Below are 21,664 nucleotides of genomic sequence, written 5' to 3'. Positions count from 1 at the left end.
GACTCCCAAAGCTTGTTGCTCCTCCACGGTTCCTAGTTTGTCACAATTTATAAAATAATCCAATTTATCCAAATTTGGTCCAAATTGGGTAACCTCAGATCAGCCTTGATATTAACCCCCAACCCCAACTACAGATGGGAGATAGCCATGGGGGCAATTAAAGAAGACCACAAGCCTAACATGTCATGTGCACGCTCACTGCCATTTTTAAGGTGGCAGATATCAGGGCATCTGAATATCACATGTAAATCAGGTTCCCACAGTGCAACCGGAAGTCAGATTTAAAACTGATTGCTGCTGGGGGTTTGCCAAGGCTCGGGAAACCCAGCTGTGAAAAGGAGGCGGGTGCTGCCAGCTCCGCAAGTTAAGTGCCTGTCATAGCACTCCTTGTGGACCAGGAAGAGGAGTTCTCCACCCAGCCCTTTATGGAAACCTTCAGTCTTTCCACCACCAATCATAGCCTCTCCCTATTTCTCCTTCCCTCAACAATCAATACCTCTCTCTCTCTCTCTCCTCTGCTGATCACTGCCTCTTTTTCTCTCTCCCGTCTCAATCACTGACCTCCATCCCTCAGCACTGATTACCAGCCTCCCTACTGCTCCTGATCGTTGGGGACCATCCCCAAGGCTCCTTGGCTGCGCCCTCCTGCTGCTGTTTTTGCCTTGCAGCCACCGGCAAAACTGCCAACTTGGCTGGCTGCCAGGCAGGAATTGGATCCAAAAAATCATAACAAGGTCCAGCCATTAATTGCAAGCCCCTGGCCCTTCTGGGTATTTTGGCTGATTACAAGTCCCCTGGTACCCTCTCCACAAGTATTGGGGCCTTGGTGAATGAGACTGTCTTAGATTGGTTCATTCACGAATTAACCCTATCTCTATAGCAAGCACTTCTCTCCCACTCACCTCTTATCTGAAAGAAATAGCATACAGTATAACAAATCATAACATGAACTCAAATTGAAACACTCCATGATGAAGCATATGCTGCTCTGTTATGTTATACCTCTGGGCTGCCATCTCTATATCTTTAAAGAATAATTTAATAGTACAAAAGTGGTATAAAAATAGACTTCCTATTTCCTTGCTATGCATTTGGCATTAAATTATTTGGCTACCTACCTTAGCATTGCATTTGAAGAGAAGTTTGAGTGTTTCCATCACATTTTTGACTTGCTCTAGATTTTTCAGTTTCTTCCAGAGGACTGATTTTAGTTCATCCCAACAGTTAGTGCCTATTAACAGATCAAATGTTTTTTGTAACTGATTACCATACCTGATTTACAAAATTGTAAATTTTAAATCGTTAATTTTTGATCAAATTCAAAATTAGGTAGAAGTATTTAAGGGGGATATTTCCCTCCAATAGATAGTTGCTGGGGAAAACACTGGCATGAGTGTAAAATGGGGAAAACAACTTCTTAAGATTTTCCTGTACATTTTTAAAGCTTCTGTTGACGTGAATTGTATTCTAAGTAGTTGGGTAATCAAGTGTCCACCATTTAAAGCGTTATTTTCTATTGCTTGAATCAGGAAATCTTTGCATCTTAAAATACGTTTCGCTTCCACGACAGCAACATTTAAAACCCGAAGAACTTAGATGCAAGACACGAAAGTTCTCTGCAACCCTGGTGGGGGAAAATAAAGCAAAATTAATAAAATTAATTAAAATTTAAAATAACTAAAATAATAAAATTAAAGCAAAATTTATTTTTAAATTGCTATTCTAAAGCCCCACAAGTTAGGATTTTTTTTAAAAATTCTTTAACGGGGTGTGGGCATTGCTGGCAAGGCCACCATTTTTGCTGATCCCTAATTGCCCTTGAACTAAGTGGCTTGCTAGGCTATTTCAGAAGGCAGTTAAAAGTCCACCAAATTGCGGATGGTCTGGAGTCACATGTAAACCAGACGGAGTAAAGATGGCAGATTTCCTTCCCTAAAGAACATTAGTGAGCCAGATGGATTTTCACAACAATCAATGGTAGTTGCCATGGTCACCATTACTGAGACTAGCTTTATATTCCAGATTTATTAATTAAATTTAAATTCCACCAGCTGCCATGGTGAGATTTGAACCCATGAGCAAAATTTTACAGTCCCGTCAAAGTCAATGGACTTTTGAAAGGCTCGCCTCATTTTACAGTCCCACCCCTGCTGCAGCGGGGCCGTAAAATTCTGCCCCATGTCTCTAGAGCATTAGCCTGGGCTTCCAGATTACTAGTCCAGCTACGTTATCAGTACACCACATTACACATTAATTTTGCCACTGCAAGAACGCTCTCTGGAATTAAGGGCAAGCGGTAATTTTATATTAAATACTCGATAAGGAATGCTTCCTCAGGCAGGGAGTTCCCACGTTCCCAGCCGATCATGCTCAAAATGGATGGCAGCTGACTGGTACAGCAAGTGAGACTGAGCATACAATTGACTCAAGTCAATCCATGGGGAGGTAGTGGTATAGTGGTATTGTCACTGAGCTCATATTCTAGAGACCCAGGGTAATGCTCTGGGGACCTGGGTTTGAATCCCACCACAGCAGCTGGTTAAATTTGATTTCAATAATAAATCTGATGACCATGAAACCATTGTTGTAAAAACCCATCTGGTTCACAAATGTCCTTTAAGGAAACCTGCTGTCCTTACCTGTGATAATGTGACTCTTAAATGCAAGGCCATATGGCCGGTGATGCCCCTATCCCATGAATGCATAAAAAAAGTGGGTGAATTGTAGCTTGGATTCCCCCAAAGACCAGCAACTCACTTTTTCTCATATCAAGGGTCATAGTTGGCTGCATTATGGTAAGAGTGGGTGAGGATGGCTTACAACACCATGCAGCACAACACACTTCCACTTGCATTTTCTCATTTGCAGAAGACCTGAGATGTGCCAATGATGGCACAAAAACCAAGATATTTGATCGCAAAAAACATTTCTCAATTCAACAAACTATGAAAACAGAATATATGTGAGGTTAAATCTTGCTATATGACTTGAAATTTACCTGGCTGCTATTTTAAAATTGTTTTAAAGTGGTGTTGTTATACCATTATGTTGTATTGCAATTTCACCTAAAGCTACCACAGTAAAACATGCATTCTGTACACAAACTGATCTCATTTCGGATGTCTATTTGGGATGAATCACATCAACACCCCAACCTTAAATGGTACTTCACAAGAGGTGAAGAATGGACAGTTAGGAAAAGGAAAGGTGACACAAGGCATAGGGCAGAATTTTCTGTGCCTGCTGACATTGGGCGTGTTTGGTGGCGTGAGTGGACAATATGGCGAGAAGGCCAAAAATCAACCAGTTCACAATTATCCGCTCTGCCCATCAATGGCGGGCCACGTTTTCCACCATCGGACATCGGGAACTTTGTTGTAATACATCTGCATATCATTATAAGCCCAGCTGTCCAGAATCATCCCCCCACGCTGGATCACCCAAGCAAATCAACGGAAAAACACACCCGTGCAGAACACGTCTTGAGGTACAGAAGTTGGGACTTACCGTTAGGGTCTTGCTCACATCGCAGACATCCGAGGAGCAGAAGGATGCTGGAGCCTGACAGCAATGGGACCCTGTAGGAACATCCATCACATGCTGGGCAGATTCTCACAGACATGGCTCTGCCACAAAGCAGCTCACGGTAGGTGGAAAATCACTGCTGAGAGTTTGCTCAGTGTCTTGGCCATGGTCTGCAATGGATGATTGTTGAGGGGGTGGTGAGGAAGGTCCAGCTGTGTTTGGGAGAGGAAGATGTATCGGGGGTGGGAGGGGAATGTCTAGGCTTGACTGGGATAGGAAGGTGTGTTCAGGTGTGGAGTGGGCGAGGGGGGGGCGTTGGTGATGTTGGGAGGGGGGGAACAAAGGTGACGGGTGTGGGGGAGGGGTTGATGTTGGGAGCGGGGGAATGAAGGTGTCGGTGGGTGGGATTTGGAGCAGGGGAGGGAGTATGGGGGAGGAGGGAATATCAGGGGAAGTAGGTGTAAGGGGGGAGGAAGGTGTAAGGAAAGGAGTTCAGAAGGGGGAAGAAGTCCAGAGAGGGGAAGGAGTCTGGAGAGTGGAAGGAGTCCAAGGGGAGGAAGGAGTCTAGGGGGTGGAAGGGGCCCTGAGAGGGGAAGGGGTAAGGGTAGAGGAAAAAGTAAGGCTGGAGGAAGGAATCGGGAAGGGGGAAGGAGTAAGGCTGGTGGAAGGAGTCCGGAGAGGGGTAAGAATAAGGGTAGATGAAGGAGTCAGGAAGGGGGGAGGACTAAGCGGGGAGGAGCTCCAAGGGGGAAAGGAGTTCCAAGGAGCGATGGAGTCCAGGGGGCGGAAAGTGTCCAGGGGGTGGTGGGAAGGAGTCCAGGTAGGGGAAGGAGAACGCATGGGGGAAGGAGTCTGGTGGGGGGAGGAGTCAGGGGGCAGTGGGGGGGGCGGAAGGAGTCCAGGGGCAGGGGGAAGGAGTCTGGAGGCGGGGGGATGGAAGGAGTCTGGTGGGGAAGGGGGTCAATGTCCAGGTGAATATTCAAGGGAGGGGTCTGTAGAGTCGATGACTGCCTCCTGGTGTGTGAACTGAGGGTGGACATCGTAGGAGGGAATGGTGAGAATGACCACGGGCAGAGTGAGATGGTAGGGTGGGAGGATGAAGGTGCCACGATAGCAGTAGAAGGGATGTCGAGGGTTGTTGGTGGGGACTGGGAGGCAGGCACGGACCCTGGGGGTGGGAAGGAGGAGGTCGGGGAGGTTAATGTGGATGGGGGTAGAATTTCTGGGAAGGAAGGGAATGTGCAGGTTCACCTGGACATTGGGTTGTGGCTGGTAAGTGATGGTGGGGAGGTGGAAAGTGATGCCAGGGGGGTCGACAGTGATGGGGTAAAGGAAATGGGTGATGGGTGGAGGAGAGTGGTTGTGGGGGGGATAGGTGACCTCAAGAAAAACTCTACCACCACCATGCTTGTAAAATCAAAAGTGATACGTGGTGGGCGAGAACAGGTGCTGCATGGGAGTGTGATCAGTGGGTGGGTGGAGATGCAGGTCGGCTCAGATGGACAACTGAAAGCGAACCCCAGCAGGCAGCATTCAAAATGAACAGGACATTGAGATGAGTGTGATGGGTGAAGGATCCGTGAGCGTGGAACAGTGCTTGCACGAGGGTCTAAAAGGCCCTGCCATGCACAACATCTCCCTCCAGAATCACTCGTGGGCTGGCTGCATGTAGCTGAACTGCTAGTGGGCTGGGGGGCAGGGGAGGGGGATGCAGGGGAAGGGCTCGCGAAGCCTGTAAGTGAAGCTGAAAGACACCATTACACATTATTCAGTGAAAGTGAATATATTTTCAGGTTGTAAAGTGACAAAATGTGTTAACCCATGCAACCAACTGTGATCAGAAATTCTTTATTGTTTTACGCCTTAGGTTTCTAGGTGCTGCCCTGACATCCGCAGCAGGAGTGGAGACAGGCTGTGCAATGGTTGGCTCTATTGCCTCTGATGACTTTGGCGTGAGTCTTCTGGAGAGCTGAGGCCTTGGGGGCTCCAGCTCGCTTTGCCTGTCCTCCTGTGGGCCAACTGCTCCCTCTGCGGTGACAAAGGATGAGGTTGAGGAGGTCACAGGCAAAGGGGATTGACAGGGAGAGGACAGACTCTGAGATTCCTGAGTGGATGACCAGGGATGTCCAGCTGCCACTCCTCCTCCCTTTGGGTTCCCCAGGGCCCTGGCCTGACTCCTCGAAGGGAAGGAGCACCTGGAAGGACGTCGAGGTGCCCTGGTTCTCTCTCACATTGCCATTGCGGGAACTCATCCATGGCTACCGCGATGGAGTGCGGGTCTGCACCTCTTCGTTCAGCTGGACCAGTCTCCATTCTTCCCATGGAGAAACTCCATACACACATGTGGACAGCAGTTCATCAGAGAGCAGACGGAAGCACTCCTCTGACTCACGTGCCACTCTGTCTGCCAACAGCTTAATGTAATTTCCCCCACCTTCTGCTGACTCTCCAGGATGAGTTGGAAGGCTGAATCCAGAGACTCGTCACCTGACTCGGACCTCACAGATGCCTGATCCCCAGCAGTCTTCCGAGTGCTGGGGAGCTCGGCTAAACCTGCCTCCCCTGCTGCGGACATGTGTCCGTGCGGTGACCACCAAATTGTTAACCCGAGCCTGCTCTAGATCTAGGTCCCACCAAGGTGTGTGTCTCTGCGCTGGTGGAGGGTGTGGGTAAGCGCGGTGACGGGTCTTCCAGGCTGCTTATTTCCAGCTCTTCAATGGGGGAGGAGCCCTTGGCTGGAGGTGAGAACCTGGATGGAGCTGAGGGACTGGCTGAGGGTGTCGGTTGCTTGGCAGAGCTCCCTGTGAACCAAAGTAGAGATAGTCTGTGCATGGGAGGAGGGTCAAAAGCAGGAGAGAGAGCACTCACAGTTGCATTGAGAGAGGGATGATGTGGTGCAGTATCCTCACAAGGGTGTTCTCTGCCGACCTCACTGTCACTGCAGGCACGGTCCATGTCCTCACCAGTCAGCACAATGGCCCACTGCTCAAAGTGAGTGAGGCGCCTAACGTGGGCCATCGTGCTGACGGGTCTGGGACCTCTCCCTGCTGATGTGAGCCAGCTTCTCCTGCATGAAAACAGATGGAGAGAGTGTGAGCAGGACACATGGCACTGCATGGAATGTTTGTGTGGTGAGTGGAGCCATGGATAGGATAAGGACGTGAGCTCCAGAGGATATGAGCCTGAGGAAGATGTGAGGGTGAGTGTGAGATTCAGTGGTATTGTCCCTTGAGGTGTGAGATCCCTGTGGATGTGTGATGAGTTTGTGAGTTGAGAGTGATGAGATTGAGTGACTTATCCTGACTGAACAGATGGGACCATTCATCCTCTTACAGCACTGGGTGGCTGTCCTCTTTTGCAGGGCATTGGCAATGACCACAGCTGCCATGACCTCCCATGCTGGATTGGTGACCTTGCTTGCTGGTCTTTGTCCAGAACAGGGGTAGAGGACATCACAGCGGGCCTCCATGGCGTCGTAGCTCAAGGGATGCGTCACTAAACCAGGGGGCTGCAGCCTTCTTGCCTTTCGAGGCCATGTCTTCTTTGCAGCAGCCCTGGGCTGGAAGCACTGAGAGGTGTGCACGCGGCTGCATTTTAAATATAGCGCCCGAAGTGAGGAAGCGGCAAGGTGATGGTATGGCCGGCGAATAAGAGCCAGCCTGCCATCGCAACGGTGTGTTTTCCAGGAATGCATGATTAATGAGGCGGGATTGGGATGATGCGGTGTGAAAAGTTGCCATTGCGGCTGCTGGGAAAAGCGTTCTTTTTCCCGCCCACTACCACACTTAGTGCAAACCTGGGATGATTACACCCATAGTTAGAGAGGGAGGTTTTAAGGAGAATTTGAAGATGATTACGCCCATAGCTAGAGAGGGAGGTTTTAAGGAGAATTTGAAGATGATTACGCCCATAGCTAGAGAGGGAGGTTTTAAGGAGAATTTGAAGATGATTACGCCCATAGCTAGAGAGGGAGGTTTTAAGGAGAATTTGAAGATGAAAGAGAGGTGTAGCAAGATGGATGCGTTTAGGAAGAGAATTCTAGAGGGCAAGTGATAGTGGCTAATGATGAAGCGAGTATTGGGAATTCAAGTCAGGAGTCGGAAAGGGTGAGGGCTTGAGCAGTGATGAGGATGAGGTAGAGATGTGGGTGGAATATGTTTCAACATAAAGGTTGCTAATGTGCAATTGGACAGCTCAGCATGCTACAAATACAGAGTTTATAAGATTGTTATGATTTAAGACTGTCTCTTTAAGGTTAAAATGGAGGAATGAAGGGGGTCATGTGACCTGCTCTGAATTCTGCCCGACAGCAAGTCTTGGTTGTTACAGGTTAAAGGGGGCCTAACTTGTTTTACTGGGAAGAAGGTGCTAGATGTTCACACCTGTAGACAATGTTAAGAGCAGTTATGCTGACCATGGGTAGGTCTGGATTTTTGCTACCAAGGTAGAGAGTTCAAGTCAGGAACTTGCCCAACTCGGCAGATCTGCCTCGGTTAAAAGGGACCCTTCAGACCCAATTTTTTGATCCAAGAAGGAAGGGGCGGGATAAATTTGGGCCCAGTGAGCCCAGAAGCTGATCCTTGGTGCCCACACGGGTACGCTGGACTTTGTTCCAGTTGTTTTAGAAGCTGTTAAGCCCTCTAGCCCTCACCCTTCAAACTCCCATGCCACCCACCCAGGGCCCTGCCATGCCAACCCATGCCCCCCACCAATCCCCCCATGCCCACTCATACGCCCCAAACCACCTCATATCTCCACGCCACCTCCATAGCCACTCACCCAGTATCCACCATGGGCAGACCTCAGGAGCCATGTGTAGATGAAAAACAAACTTCTAACAATCTAAACAATTCTCACTCATACACACTTGTTAATGAAAAAGTTCCCATTCATAAAGCCTATTCAAAGCTTTTAAATCTCAAGTGTTCAATCTCTTATAAAAACAAACTTCTATTCAAAGCCCACATCAAAGACAGTTAACTCTTTAATAACCTTTTAAACTGTCAACTATGAACTCAGAAGCCCCTGCTGAGATCATTTGAAACTCAGCCAAGCATTCTGACATTAGGAAATGTCAACAAAGAACTCTATTAAAATTGCATGACTAGATGGTAACTTTTCTTTCTAACCTACACCAGATGCCCTGTCAATCAAAGAACTCCAGCAGAGGTGTTTTTTAACTCTCACTGATAGCTTCAGGCTATTTTCTCATGCTTAAAGAACTGGGGACTTAAAAAAACTTCAGATCATGACACTGGATAAGGTCTGTTTCAGTGTCCCCTTCAAAAGCGTTTACATCTACTCCATCAATTTGTGACTTTCACACTGCAAAAGTACAACAGGCCCTACAACATTGAAAATGGGATCTGTTTGAAGTCAGCACTAAGTTTAAATGGCCCTGCTGAGTTCAGGTTTCCCTCCTGTATGAGTCATGTTCCACCCCCTTCCCCTGTTAGCAAAAATCAGATCTGTCAAAAATTGGCGTGGTACTTCTACATCCGGGTCCTTCCCACCATTTTTAAAGGTCTACGAAGTCTCCCCAACTCTGAAAATCCATCCCTTAGTCTTCAAGTCTCACAAGGTGGAGTTAGGATTATTTACTTTTATAAACAAGCTATACCTTGAACTGTCTGTGTAATTCCAAGAAAGAGTGGAGTTGGGGACTAGAGGATAGCTAATTAGCATTTCTACCTGGATATAAGGCCCATGGATTCACAATGCCATGGGGATAGGCCTTGGAAAGGAAGGGTCCATAGCAAGCCACTGTAGTATCAGGTTACAGGGTTTCCAAGATATCCCTGAAAATCACCGACACTGGTTAGTCAGCAGCCATCTGAGAGGCAGGGAGGAAGAGATAGAGGCAGTCAGTCCTGCACCTGAAGCAGAGAAAATGCTGACTGTTCACCATGCAAAACACAGGTGGACGCTTGTGCTCAGATTGAAGAGACTGAGTTTGTGAGGATTTAAAGTGCTGGAAGATTCTCCTAGCTTGGACTAGAGGGAAGGAATCACAATGCAAGGCAGTTCTGGGACTAGAAGTTACCCGACTGGGAAAGCAAAAAGGAAGCAGGCCCCAGGAGCAGAGAATAGTTTTGGACTGGTTCTGGGAGAATAAACTTTCAATTTAAGGGATAGTGTCAAGTATGACCATGGCATGGGATTGTCAGCAATGTTAAAAGTCACATGGGGATCTTTTCTGTAGTGTAAATTGCCTACTAATGAGTGGTTAGTCAGGGTTACTTTTACTTGAAATCTTGTCATGTGATCCTTTCAGTCAGTCGTTAGAAATTCAAATATCTTTTTTTAAAAGTTATCAGTCTCTATGGGAATAGTAATAAGCAATAGTCATGGAGGGTAGTGGCAATTGGTAAAGCTGGGCATCAGCAGCACACATCAGGAGGCTGATTGCTACATATTAGTGACAGGATTGACTTTCATCCTATCAGTTAGGACGCAATTGAAATATTAGAATTCTAACCGATCACTGTTTGCTGATTCATATATTAAAATGTAATCATTTTTCCAGGATTCAAACCTATGACTTTAGGGACTATATACCTGCCCCAGAAACTTATTTGAGAAAATAATTTATACACTGCAAAAATATACAGTATAACTATAACTTCCAGGATGGAACACTGCGTCTTAAGTCCTCCGCGGTACAGGTTCTATACCTGTGTAAATGAACTTCAAGACCTCTGAGTAGCAGGCACAGAGCAGTGAGTCTAAAATGATGACCCTTACTGGCTGGCTGTTATGAAGTAAAGCTTGGCTGGAGTTCAACGCAATGTCCCTTTCGTCTATTGTAAACAGATTGTGAGCAATCTTCATAGGTAATTCACCAGGATCACTGGCAACCTCCACACCAAATAGGAACATGAAGATTTGGCTTGCATTGCACAGCACAACCCTGTGAGCTCTAGCCACCTCTTGTCCATCCTTGGAAGAAAACACCACATCTGTACACAAAGAGCTGTAGTATAGGTTCAGCAAGTCACGATGATACTGGGATTCTTCAATCTTTAAACAGGGTAGTTTGACTAGAAAGAAGAACAAGAGACAATAACCAACTTCGGCACAAAACCAAAAATATGCATATAACAGAAACTTAGTAAGATATTTTGTTCATGTTTTAATTGGTAAGTGAACCATTTAATATGTGTATAATTTCAAGCCCCAATACCACAATGTATGTCTCTTTTACATAAAGTTAGATAACTTATATATAGATTGATGACTTGCCACCATTGCATACTAAGATCTCCACCCAGAAATTCTGCACAGTTATTTTATTTAAATCTTCACATTTTTCTTGAAAAAGAAATATGGACGTCTATCTTAGCTTATAAGCCAGATTTCTTAGGGTAGAAATTTGAGTGTGAAACATTCAGGAACCAATTTCAGGGACCAACTGTGTTTAATTCACTGCCACTTCTTTTCCAGGAATGTCTACCTTGAAGAAGATCTGCTCTTCTCTTCAACAGGATTTCCGTTTGTCACTTTTACCTTGTTCACCTTCATTGCTTTCCATTTCCCTCCTGGTGTTTGATTAGCTGTCTACCAAAATTCTTTCACAACCACATCTCCTTCCTCAATAACTGTCTCTGGCTCCGACTTATTCCATGTGGATTTCAACTGAACTTCCATCCTTCATGTTTTGAATCTACCCACAATTACAGGTGTCTCCGAGACATACAATGTTCCTTGGACTGCTGTTCTCTCTGCATCCTGAGATCCACACCCAGTGCTATGCGCCGCGACATGTACACACTCCACTGCTCTCTCCAACAGCACTGATTCACCCTATCCCAAAGCTGTCCTGGTCCAAAGTTTCATTTCATCCTTCGTATCAACCGACACTTTAACACTTTTTTCTTCCTTTCAGGTTATAAGGAACACAAGCTCCAACAACTCATGAGTACCGATGGCCCTCCAGATCTCTCTTCCCCATTCACCTCCCTCTGATCACAGCCCTTCTTCTAAACCCACCTCTTGCCATATCCACTATAACCTTTCACCTGTCCCTATACTGTACTTAGCAACGGACTCAGATTTATCCCCTTACACTCCATCTCAATGAATTTGAAGTTCGGACGATATTGAGCTCTTCTCCCATTGCCTTTGCCTCTGTGCTCACTTCTTTGGCCAGGAGTCTCCCCCCCGACCAGCTGACTCTTTCATTCGCCTCCAGTATTCTCCCTCTACCTCGACCCCTCCGTCCAGCCACTTGCCCGCTCTTGATCTTTTCATTGAACTGTTGGCATGACATTGGCCATCATAATTTCTCTGCTTTCCTCACTCAGTCTAACTGGTTTCCCACTGAATTTGTTGCATTCCGTTCTCTCAGATCTAACTCCGAAATTGTTGTCAAACCTGCTGACAAGGGTAGAGCTGCATACCGATCTCTACCGTGCAGAAGGGTGAGCACCAACTCTCAGACACTTCTTCCTACCTCCCCCTAGACCATGACCCCACCACCGAACATCATGCGATTGTTTCCAGGACTGTCACTGACCTCATCTCCACTGGAGATCTTCCCTCCACAGCCTCCCATTTCATAGTCCCACAATCTCAAACAGCCCACATTCTGAAGAAGAACCATATTCAACTCAAAACGTTAACTCTGTTTCCATCTCAACAGATACTGCAAGACATACTGAGTATTTCCAGAATTTTCTGTTTTTATTTCAGGAACCAACATCCCATGTAAAAGGATTCCTGAAAGTGATAATAGATTGAGCCATTTTTCAATGTCCCTGGCAGCTGCTTGAAACAGGCATAAGGACCTTTACATTGGCAAATACAGAGACCCACACCTGCTTTAAACTCCCTCTGTGAAACTCAATATTGCAAAGCTAAGCAGATACTGGGCCTGCTCCACTTCAGATACTTCAGCTGCTTCTGTGGCCTAAGCTCTTTTCACTTCCCCTACATTGTGGGAAAATTTCCTCTGTCAACAATTTTATCAAAAAAATTGTCATGACCACAAAATAGGATTTTCATTCTGTACTTACACTGATATTGTTTCTTAAAATCATGGATAGAAGAAACTTCACCCAATACCCTAACCTTTGCAAAGCACCTCCTATTGATCAACTATATCCATCTGTTTGGGTATTCCTGAGCAAAACTGCATCAAGCAATAGAATATTATGCAAACATGTCAACTAACGTGTTAACTAAATCATTAATTGCCAAATAATAGACAGCTATGTGCTCTGGACCTATAAAGATAGTAAGAACTCGATGGGTCAAATGGCCTCCTTCTGTGCATTAACCATTCTAGTTCACTAGGATCCTTACAGCCAATTGAAAAAGGAAAGTTTCATTCTATCAATAGAGATTGGATTTATAGCCAACTTCCAGAAATAGGTATTATTCTGTCCCGCTGTCCCTATTCCCATTGTTGAGCTCATTCTAAGGTGACCATTCAATTTATTGATGGAATACCATTAGTTACAGAACCTTTGATATTAATAACTTAAGTTTTCCTGGAGCATATGACAAACAATGGAATAATTTGCCGTTTTCCATATCCCCATCACAGGACTCCTTCCCTTATCTATTCTTACCTGGCTCTCTAAGTCTAGGCGGTGGGATTATGTGGGGTCTGCTGCCCCTTTTCTTTTTCTTCTGAGAAGACTTCTGCTTCAAGCACTGAATGATAAAATATTCCAACTGCAAAATTGTACATAGCAAGAGCACAGTTATCAGAATTTAAAAATCCAGATGGATGCAGAAAGAGATTCACACTTAAATGAAAAGTAATTTGCAGGTGGTACAGCTGCAGTTTTCTTGGGCAGTATGAAAACTGCATGTTATATAACTGTTGAGTTTATCTGGTTGTTTTCCAGCACCAAAAAGAAAAAGTGCTTTGCTTTACTCTTCATATTTGGGGATTTTGGACAGGATTCCTCTCATGCAAAGTCAGAGAAAAGTCTTCCCATGCCAAATCATTATTTAAAGCTAAATATGATAGTTTCCTCAGAAGCTTCAGCCAGAAGAACTAAGTGGATGATCCATCTCGGCCTCCTCCTGAGCTCCCCAGCATCACAGATGCCAGTCTTTGGTCAATTCAATTCACTCCACATGATATCAGGAAATGGATGAATGCACTAGAATAAGCAAAGGCTAAGGACCCTGGCAATAGACAATGAAATTTTACCGCCCCATTGCAATGGGGGCGAGGCCAGAAATGCAATTCATTCAAAACTCCAATGACTTCGGTGGGACCAGAAGTTCCTGCTGGTAGGAGGGGTTGTAAAATTCCACCCTTCATCCCAGTAGTAGTAGTGAAGGCTTGTGCCCCAGAACTAGTCACACCTCTAGCCAAGCTGTAGCCAGTTACAGTTACAACAGTAGCATCTACCCGAAAATGTGGAAAATTAACATCCACAAATCAGTATTCTCTCAATCATCAGCAAAGTGATGGAAAATGTCATTGACTGTACTATAAACTGGCAGTAAATCAGAAATAACCTCACCACTGCTCAGTTCGGGCTCCACTTAGCTCTGATCTCATTAAGGCCTAAGTCCAAACATGGATAAAAGAGCTGAATTCCAGAAATGGGGTGAGGGTGTCTGCCCTTGACATCAAGGCAGCATTTGACCGAGTGTGGCATCAAGGAACTCTAGCAAAATTGAAGTTAATGGGAATCAGAGGAAAACTCTCCAGGTTGGAGTCATACCTAGCACAAAGGAAGGTGTTATGGTTTTTGGAGGCCAGTCATTTCAACCCCAGGACGTCGCTGCAGGAGTTCCTCAAGGTAGTCTCCTAGGCCCAATCATCTTCAGCTTCTTCGTCAATGACCTTTCCTCCATCCGAAGATCAGAAGTGGGGATATTCACTGATGATTGCACAATGTTTAGCACCATTCATGACTCCTCAGATACTAAAGTAGCCCGTGCCCATATGGAGCAAGACCTGGACAACATTTAGGCTTGGGCTGGTAAGTGGTGAGTGTCATTCGTGCCACAAGTGCCAGCATTGACCATCGCCAATAAGAGCGAATCTAACCATCTCCCCTTGACATTCAATAGTATTACCATTGCTGAATCTTCCGCCATCAACACCTTGGGGGTAGCCATTGTCTAGAAACTTACTTGGGACCAACAAAATAAATATTTTGACACAAGAACAGTTCAGAGGCTGGGAATTCTATGATGAGCAACTCACTTCCTGATTCCACAAAATCTGTTCTTCATCTATAAGGCACAAATCAGGAGAATGATGAAATATTCCCCACTTGCCTGTTTCAGTGCAGTTCCAGCAACACTCGAGAAGCACTGCAGCAACTCCACAAAGTTCCTTCGACAACACCTTCTAAACCTGCGACCTCTATTACCTAGAAGAACAAGGACAGCAGATGCATGGAAACACCACCAACAGCAAGTTCCAATCCAAGTCACACAACATTCCGACTTGGAAATATATTGCTGTTCCTTCACTATCACCGGGTCGTAATCCTAGAACTCTCTCTGCAACAGCACTTTGGGTACCTATACCACATGGGCTGCAGCAATTCAAAAAGGTGGCTCACCACTACTTTCTCAAGGGCAATAAGGGATGGGCAGTAAATGTTGGTTTTGCCACCAATGTTCATATCCCAAGAATGAATTCTTAAAAAATGAATTTTCTCAACGTTAGGAACTCATCTCTCTTTCAATGTTCAATGACCCATGTCTGTATTGATCAAAATTCTTCAGGTATAGAGTGAGATTGTAACCTTATATCCAGCAGTTGGGATGCTGGAAACTAACTGCTGGTATCTACATAAGTGTTTGTCCAAGAATCATTTAAATATGTGCAATATCACTATAAAATAAGCCTGAAAAGCACAGAATGAATCTGGCTGAGAAAGGGATTAAACTATTATTGTCATTTGACTATATTGTCAGTCAAACAACTATTCATACAAAAGCAGGGTTACTTAGATTATTTTACTAAGATTATTGAAAATAACTGAAGCTCAAACCAATGTCTGAGTTTTCACAGATGTTGAACCAGATTATCATGAGTTAGAAACCATGCAGTTTGCACCTGTACTTCTACAGGAGTGTAGTCCATATTAGGGGCATCCTCCTTTGGTTTACCTGTTCCAACAGGATTTTTCAACATCAAAGGATGCACTGTTTTTGACCAGGTTCCACTGCACCATTATCATCAATTGCTATCCTCATCGCAACATCCTCTCTAATGACAATTTTACAATTGTTTGTTTGTTTTTTTTAATTCATTCTTGGGATGTGGGTGATACAGGCCCTTTCCTCGTCTTTGAACTGGTGGTGGGCTTTCTTCTTGAAGTGTGCTGAAGATGCTTGCACAATGCTACTGGGTAGGGAGGTGCAGGATTTTTCCTTGGTGATGTTGAAGGAATGGTAGTACATGTCCATCATTCATGGGTTGTGGGCATAGCCGGTAAGGCCAGTATTTATTGCCCACCCCTAATTGCTCGAGAAGTAGGATCATGTTTGGCTTCCAGGTGATGGTATTCATATACATCTGCTGTCCTTGACCATTTAGGAGGCTATGGGTTTGGGTGCGGCTGCCAAAGAAGTATTGTCAAGCTGCTGCTATGCATCCTGTAGATAGTACACACCACAGCCACAATATGCCAGGTGGTGGAGGTTTTAGCAAATGAATGAAGTACCAAACAAACAGATTGCTTTGTCTTGGATAACGTTGAGTTTCTTGAGTCTGGGCTACAGCCATTATGTCAAGTGGAGAGTATTACATCATGCTCTTGACATCATGTCTTGGGAGAGACTTTGGGATTCCAGAAGTGACGCTAACCCCAGGGCACCCAGCCTTTAAACTGCTCCATGTCTGTGGCTGGTCAATGTCTAGTCAATGGTAACCCCCGGGATGTTGCTTGTAGGGGGCTCAGCAATGGTAATGGAATTGAATGTCAAAATTAGATAGTTAGGTTCTGTTTTGTGGACATTGCCTGGCATTGATGTTACTGGCACTTTGAATGGCCAAATTTCTAACGTCCAGATCTTTTTGAATGTGGCATGGACTGTTTAGTTACCTGAGGAATTCCAAATGGAGCTGAACTGTGCAATATCAGTGAACAGCCCTACTTCTGACTTTATAATAGAGGGCAAGTCATTGATGAAGCAGCTGAAAGTAGTTGGGCCTTGGATAAAGGCCTCAGGAACACTTTCTGCAATGTTCTGCAGAATTGGCCTGCAACAGCCACAACCATCCTCCTTTGTGCTAGGTATGACTCCAGCCACCAGAGATTATTCTTCCTGATGCCCATTAACTTCAGTTTTACTAGGACTCCTTGGTACCACCCTTGGTAAAACATTACCTTGAATGCAATTCAGCTCCAGGCCCATGTTTGAATCAGGTTGTAATGAGCTCTGAAGCCAAATGTTCATAGCAGAATCCAAATTCAGCATCGTTCAGCAGGTTACTGGAAGGTAAGTGCCATTTGACAATACATTTCATCATTTCATGATTGGGAGAAAAAAGACTGACTTGCATTTATATAGTGCCCTTCATGACTACAGGACATCCCTTATACTTGTTGAAGTGCAGTCACAATTGTTGGAATGATGAGAAGATAAGACGATGTAGGATGAGACAATAATTTGCTGAATTGGATCTATCTTGCATTTTTGTGGATTGGATACACCTGGACAATTTTGAAGAAGAGTCATATGGACTCGAAACGTTAACTCTGTTTCTCTCTCCACAGATGCTGATAGACCTGCTGAGTTTTGCCAGCATTTTCTGTTTTTGTTTCAGATTTCCAGCATCACAGTATTTTGCTTTTACCTTAGTGAGCAATTTTCTACATCAGATAGTAAATGCCAACATTGTGACATCATCTCGCCCGTGAATGAGGTTTCCTGAAAAATGCGAAGGCCGCTTGGGCTCTTCGCCTGCCCGCCAACCTTAAGGTTGGACAGGCAGCGTTGATAACTACTTTAAATGGTTTTTTAATGGCCTTAATAGGCCGTTGACAGTTCGGCGGGTGCACAGCCGTCTCCAGTGCGTGTCCGCTGAACGTAATATCTAAATGATGCACGCCTGACATCAACACACGTCATTTTACATGTCGGCGTGCCGGGCCTGCCCCCGCACGCCGACGTCAAAATCCTGGCCAATAGAATTTTTTGAGGAAGTTACAAGGAGGATTGATGAGGGTATTGCAGTGGATGTTGTCTACATGGATTTTAGTAAGGCATTTGACAAGGTGCCACATGACAGACTGGTCAGAAAAGTGAGAATCCATGGCATACAGGGGAAGGTGGCAAGATGGATCCAAAAGTGGCTCAGCAACAGGAAACAAAGGGTAATGGTCACTGGATGTTTTTGTGAGTGGAAAACAGTTTCCATGGTGTTCCACAGGGCTCAGTGTTGGGTCTTTGCGGTTTGTTGTATATATTAATGATTTGGACTTAAATGTGGGAGGCATGATTGGGAAATTTGCAGATGACACAAAAATTGGCTGCGTAGTTGACAGTGAAGAGGATAGCTGTCTCCAGAATTATATCAATGCTTTGATTGAGTGGGCAGAAAAGTGGCAAATGGAATTCAATCTAGAAAAGTGTGAGGTAATGCATTTGGGGAGGGCAAACAAAGCAAGGGAATACTCAATAAACAGGAGGATATTGAGAGAGGTTGAGGAAATGAGAGATCTTGGAGTGCATGTCCACATATCCCTGAAGGTGGCAGTGCAGGTGGATAAGGTGGTAAAGAAAGGTTATGGAATGCTTTCTTTATTGGACGAGGAATTGAATACAAAAGCAGGGATGTAATGATGGAACTATATAAAACGCTGGTTAGGCCACAGATGGAACTTTGTGCACAGTTCTGGTCACCACATTATAGGAAGGACATAATTGCTCTGGAGAGAATACAGAGAAGATTTATAAGAATGCTGCCAGGTCTTGAAAATTGCAGCTATGAGGAAAGATTGGATAGGCAAGGTAAAAGCAAAAAACTGCGGATGCTGGAAATCCAAAACAAAAACAAAAATACCTGGAAAAACTCAGCAGGTCTGGCAGCATCTGCAGAGAGGAACACAGTTAACGTTTCGAGTCCATATGACTCTTCAACAGAACTAAGTAAAAATAGAAAGGATAGAAAAGATAGAAAATATTTCACCTCTTTTCTATTTTTGGATAGGCAAGGGTTGTTTTCCTTAGAACAGAGGAGGCTGAGGGGTGACTAAATTGAGGTGTACTAAATGATGGGGGGCCTAGATAGGGTAGACAGGAAAGACTTGTTTCCCCTAGCTGAGGTGTCAATTGCCAGGGGCATAGATTTAAGATAATTAGTAGAAGGATTAGAGGGGGACAGGAGGACAAACTTTTTCACCCAGAGGGTGGTGGGCGTCTGGAATTCACTGTCTGAATTGATGGTTGAGGAGGAAATGCTCAACACATTTAAAATGTACCTGGATCTGCACCGGAAGTGCTGTTACCTGCAAGGCTACAGACCAGGTGCTGGAAAGTAGGTTTAAAATGAGCATCAAGTTTCTTTTTCAACTTTTTCTGGCCAGTACAAACATGATAGGCTGAATGGCCTCTTTCGGCACTGTAACTTTTCTAGGGCTCTATGGTTCTAAATGCTTTTTAAAAAATCCACACACATTACATCCACTGGTTCCTCCTTGTCCACCCAGTAGTTACACTCTCAAAAAACTCATTTGTCAAACACAATTTCCCTTTCACCAGTTTATGTTGACTCTGATAATAAGGAGTTTCCAAGTGCCTCATTATCACTCCTTTAAAAATAGATTTGTATAATTAGTAACATTGTTATCTTTATGATGTTTCTCAAACCAGTGATAAAGCTCAATATTGTCATTAAGCAAAGTGCATGTTGATAAAGACTAATGCTTGGAGATGTGCTGATGCGACTATCAACAATTGGAGCATTTGAACTTGGAATCACATTACCAATATGACCAAATAAAGGGAAAAAAATTGAGGAAGCAATGCCTGATGGGGTTGTATTAGTGGCTGTTTGACCAGTGAATTTAGAAAAGAACTTTGAAATTTTAAAACTATATTGGTTCTTCTGGTGACCTATGGTGAACCCCAGATGTGATTTAGTTTCAATTTATTGTATGTTGTGTAATTTTTATCTTGGGTAAAAAGAGCTGTTTTACATAGTGAAGAAGTTGTTATAATAGGTTACTGCTTGCCATTAACTAGAAAGTTGTGGTGCAAGTAGAAATGTGGGGTAAATGATCACAATACCTGACCAAAGCACATGGGCAACACTGTTCCCTTTGATGCAGAAAAATGTGCACCAAAAGAGGATGGCCCTATTTTGTGTCAAAAGGTACAGGATAAACTTAAAGCCGCCCATCACAGCAGCAATACCTCCCCCGAGTGAGCGTGAGGACAGAAGGGGCTGACGCGGGATTCGCAGCCAGAAACAGGGGTTGTCAGTTAGCCTCATTAATGAGTCCATTGACACCTATTATCTCTGAGGCCATTGTAATTTACTGGTGGCTCAGGGATTAAATGGGGACCACAAAGCTTTCCCGAGCCCTCAGAAGGTCACCCAGCAAACCCTGTCAGGTTTGCCTGTGGTCTCCCAAGGGAGGGGTCCCTCAGAGTCTGGCACCCTGTGCCTGATTGAGGGACTTGGCTTCGGGCAGGGTTTGGCCACTGAAAGTCACCTCTCTCCCTTTGCCTCCGATCCCCCTCCCACCTCCTGTGACCCCCCACCCCGAAACCCCCATCCTGCCTTCACTCACTTTTGGTCTGGGGTCCCACGATAATCTTGGACCTCTGGAGGGTGCAGTCCACCACCAGCCACAGCTCCTGCTGGTGGCAATGAAGGTCTCAGTGGGTGGGAATAGGGACCTCAATCGTGGGGAAGCCCGATGTTGGCCACTTAAGATCCTGAAGGGCACTTCATTCTATTGGGCTCCACCCTGAAGCTGAAGGGGGTTCCCTGCCAGGTCTGCAGCAGGTGGTGAGGGAACCAACATTAGCATAATGTTCAGCACCATTCATGACTCCTCAGATGCTGAAGCAGTCCATGTCCAAATACAGCAAGACCTGGGCAATATCCAGGCTTAGGCTGGCAAGTGGCAAGAAACATTTGTGCCACACAAGTGCCAGGCAATGACCATTTCCAACAAGAGATCTAACCATCAGCCCTTGACATTCAATAGCATTACCATCACTGAATCCTTCACTATCAACATCATGGGGGTTACCATTGACCAGAAACTGAACTGGACTAGCCATATAAATACTGTGGCTACAACAGCAGGTCAGAGGCTCAGAATCCTGCAGCAAATAACTCATTTCCTGACTCCCCAAAGTCTCTCCACCATCTACAAGGCACACGTCACGCATTTTATTAGGTGCCACATCAAACTTTATTGTGGAAAATAAAAGCCCAAGGTGTAGAGGGTAACATATTGGCATGAATAGAAGAGTGGCTAGATAACAGGAAACAGAGGGTAGCCATAAATGGGTCTTTTTCTGATTTGCGGGATGTAACAAGTGGTGTGCCACAGGGATGAGTGCTGGGACCTCAACTCTTACAATTTATATAAATGATTTGGATGTAGGGACTAAAGGAATGGTGACTAAATTTGTTGATGACACAAACATAGGTAGGAAAGTAAGTTGTGACGAGGACGTAAGGAGGCTACAAAGTGACATGGATAGGTTAAGTGAGCAGGCAATGATCTGGCAAATGGAGTATAATGTGGACAAATGTGAAATTGCTCATTTTGGCAGAAAGAATAAAAAAGAAGCATATTATCTAAATGGTGAGAGATTGAGATTCAGAGGGATCTGGATGTCCTAGTGCATGAATCACAAAAGGCTAGTGTGCAAGTACAGCAAGTAATTAGGAAAGCAAATAGAATGTTATTGTTTATTCTGAGGGGAATTGAATACAAAAGTAAGGAGGTTATGCTTCAGTTATACAGACCACATCTGGAGAACTATGTACAATATTGGTCTCCTTATTTATGGAAAGATGTAAATGCATTAGAACCAGTTCAGAGAAGGTTTATTAGGCTAACACCAGGAATAGGCGGGTTGTCTTATGAGGAAAGGTTGGACAAGTTAGGTTTATATCCACTGGAGTTTAGAAGAGTAAGAGGTGACTTGATCGAAACCTTTAAGATCCTGAGGGGTGTTGACA

The 21,664-nt window shown here is 44.8% G+C and overlaps 1 protein-coding gene across 3 annotated transcripts in view; it reads right to left on the bottom strand.

Annotated features, from left to right (window-relative positions):
- rhobtb3 (Rho related BTB domain containing 3) overlaps positions 1 to 21,664 on the bottom strand; it is a 130,947-nt gene that overhangs the window by 33,863 nt on the left and 75,420 nt on the right. For all 3 annotated transcript variants that reach the window (XM_078565482.1, XM_078565499.1, XM_078565491.1), the window contains exons 5-7: positions 13,098 to 13,203; positions 10,200 to 10,565; positions 1,119 to 1,231 (exon numbers count right to left, since the gene is read on the bottom strand). In XM_078565482.1, coding sequence (XP_078421608.1) covers positions 1,119 to 1,231; positions 10,200 to 10,565; positions 13,098 to 13,203 — 585 coding nt within the window. The remainder of the gene's footprint in view (positions 1 to 1,118; positions 1,232 to 10,199; positions 10,566 to 13,097; positions 13,204 to 21,664) is intronic.

Source organism: Cetorhinus maximus, chromosome 2 (genome assembly GCF_964194155.1).
Source record: "Cetorhinus maximus chromosome 2, sCetMax3.hap1.1, whole genome shotgun sequence".
NCBI classification, from domain to species: Eukaryota; Metazoa; Chordata; class Chondrichthyes; order Lamniformes; family Cetorhinidae; genus Cetorhinus; species Cetorhinus maximus.
This window is presented reverse-complemented; position numbering and strand designations above follow the sequence as displayed.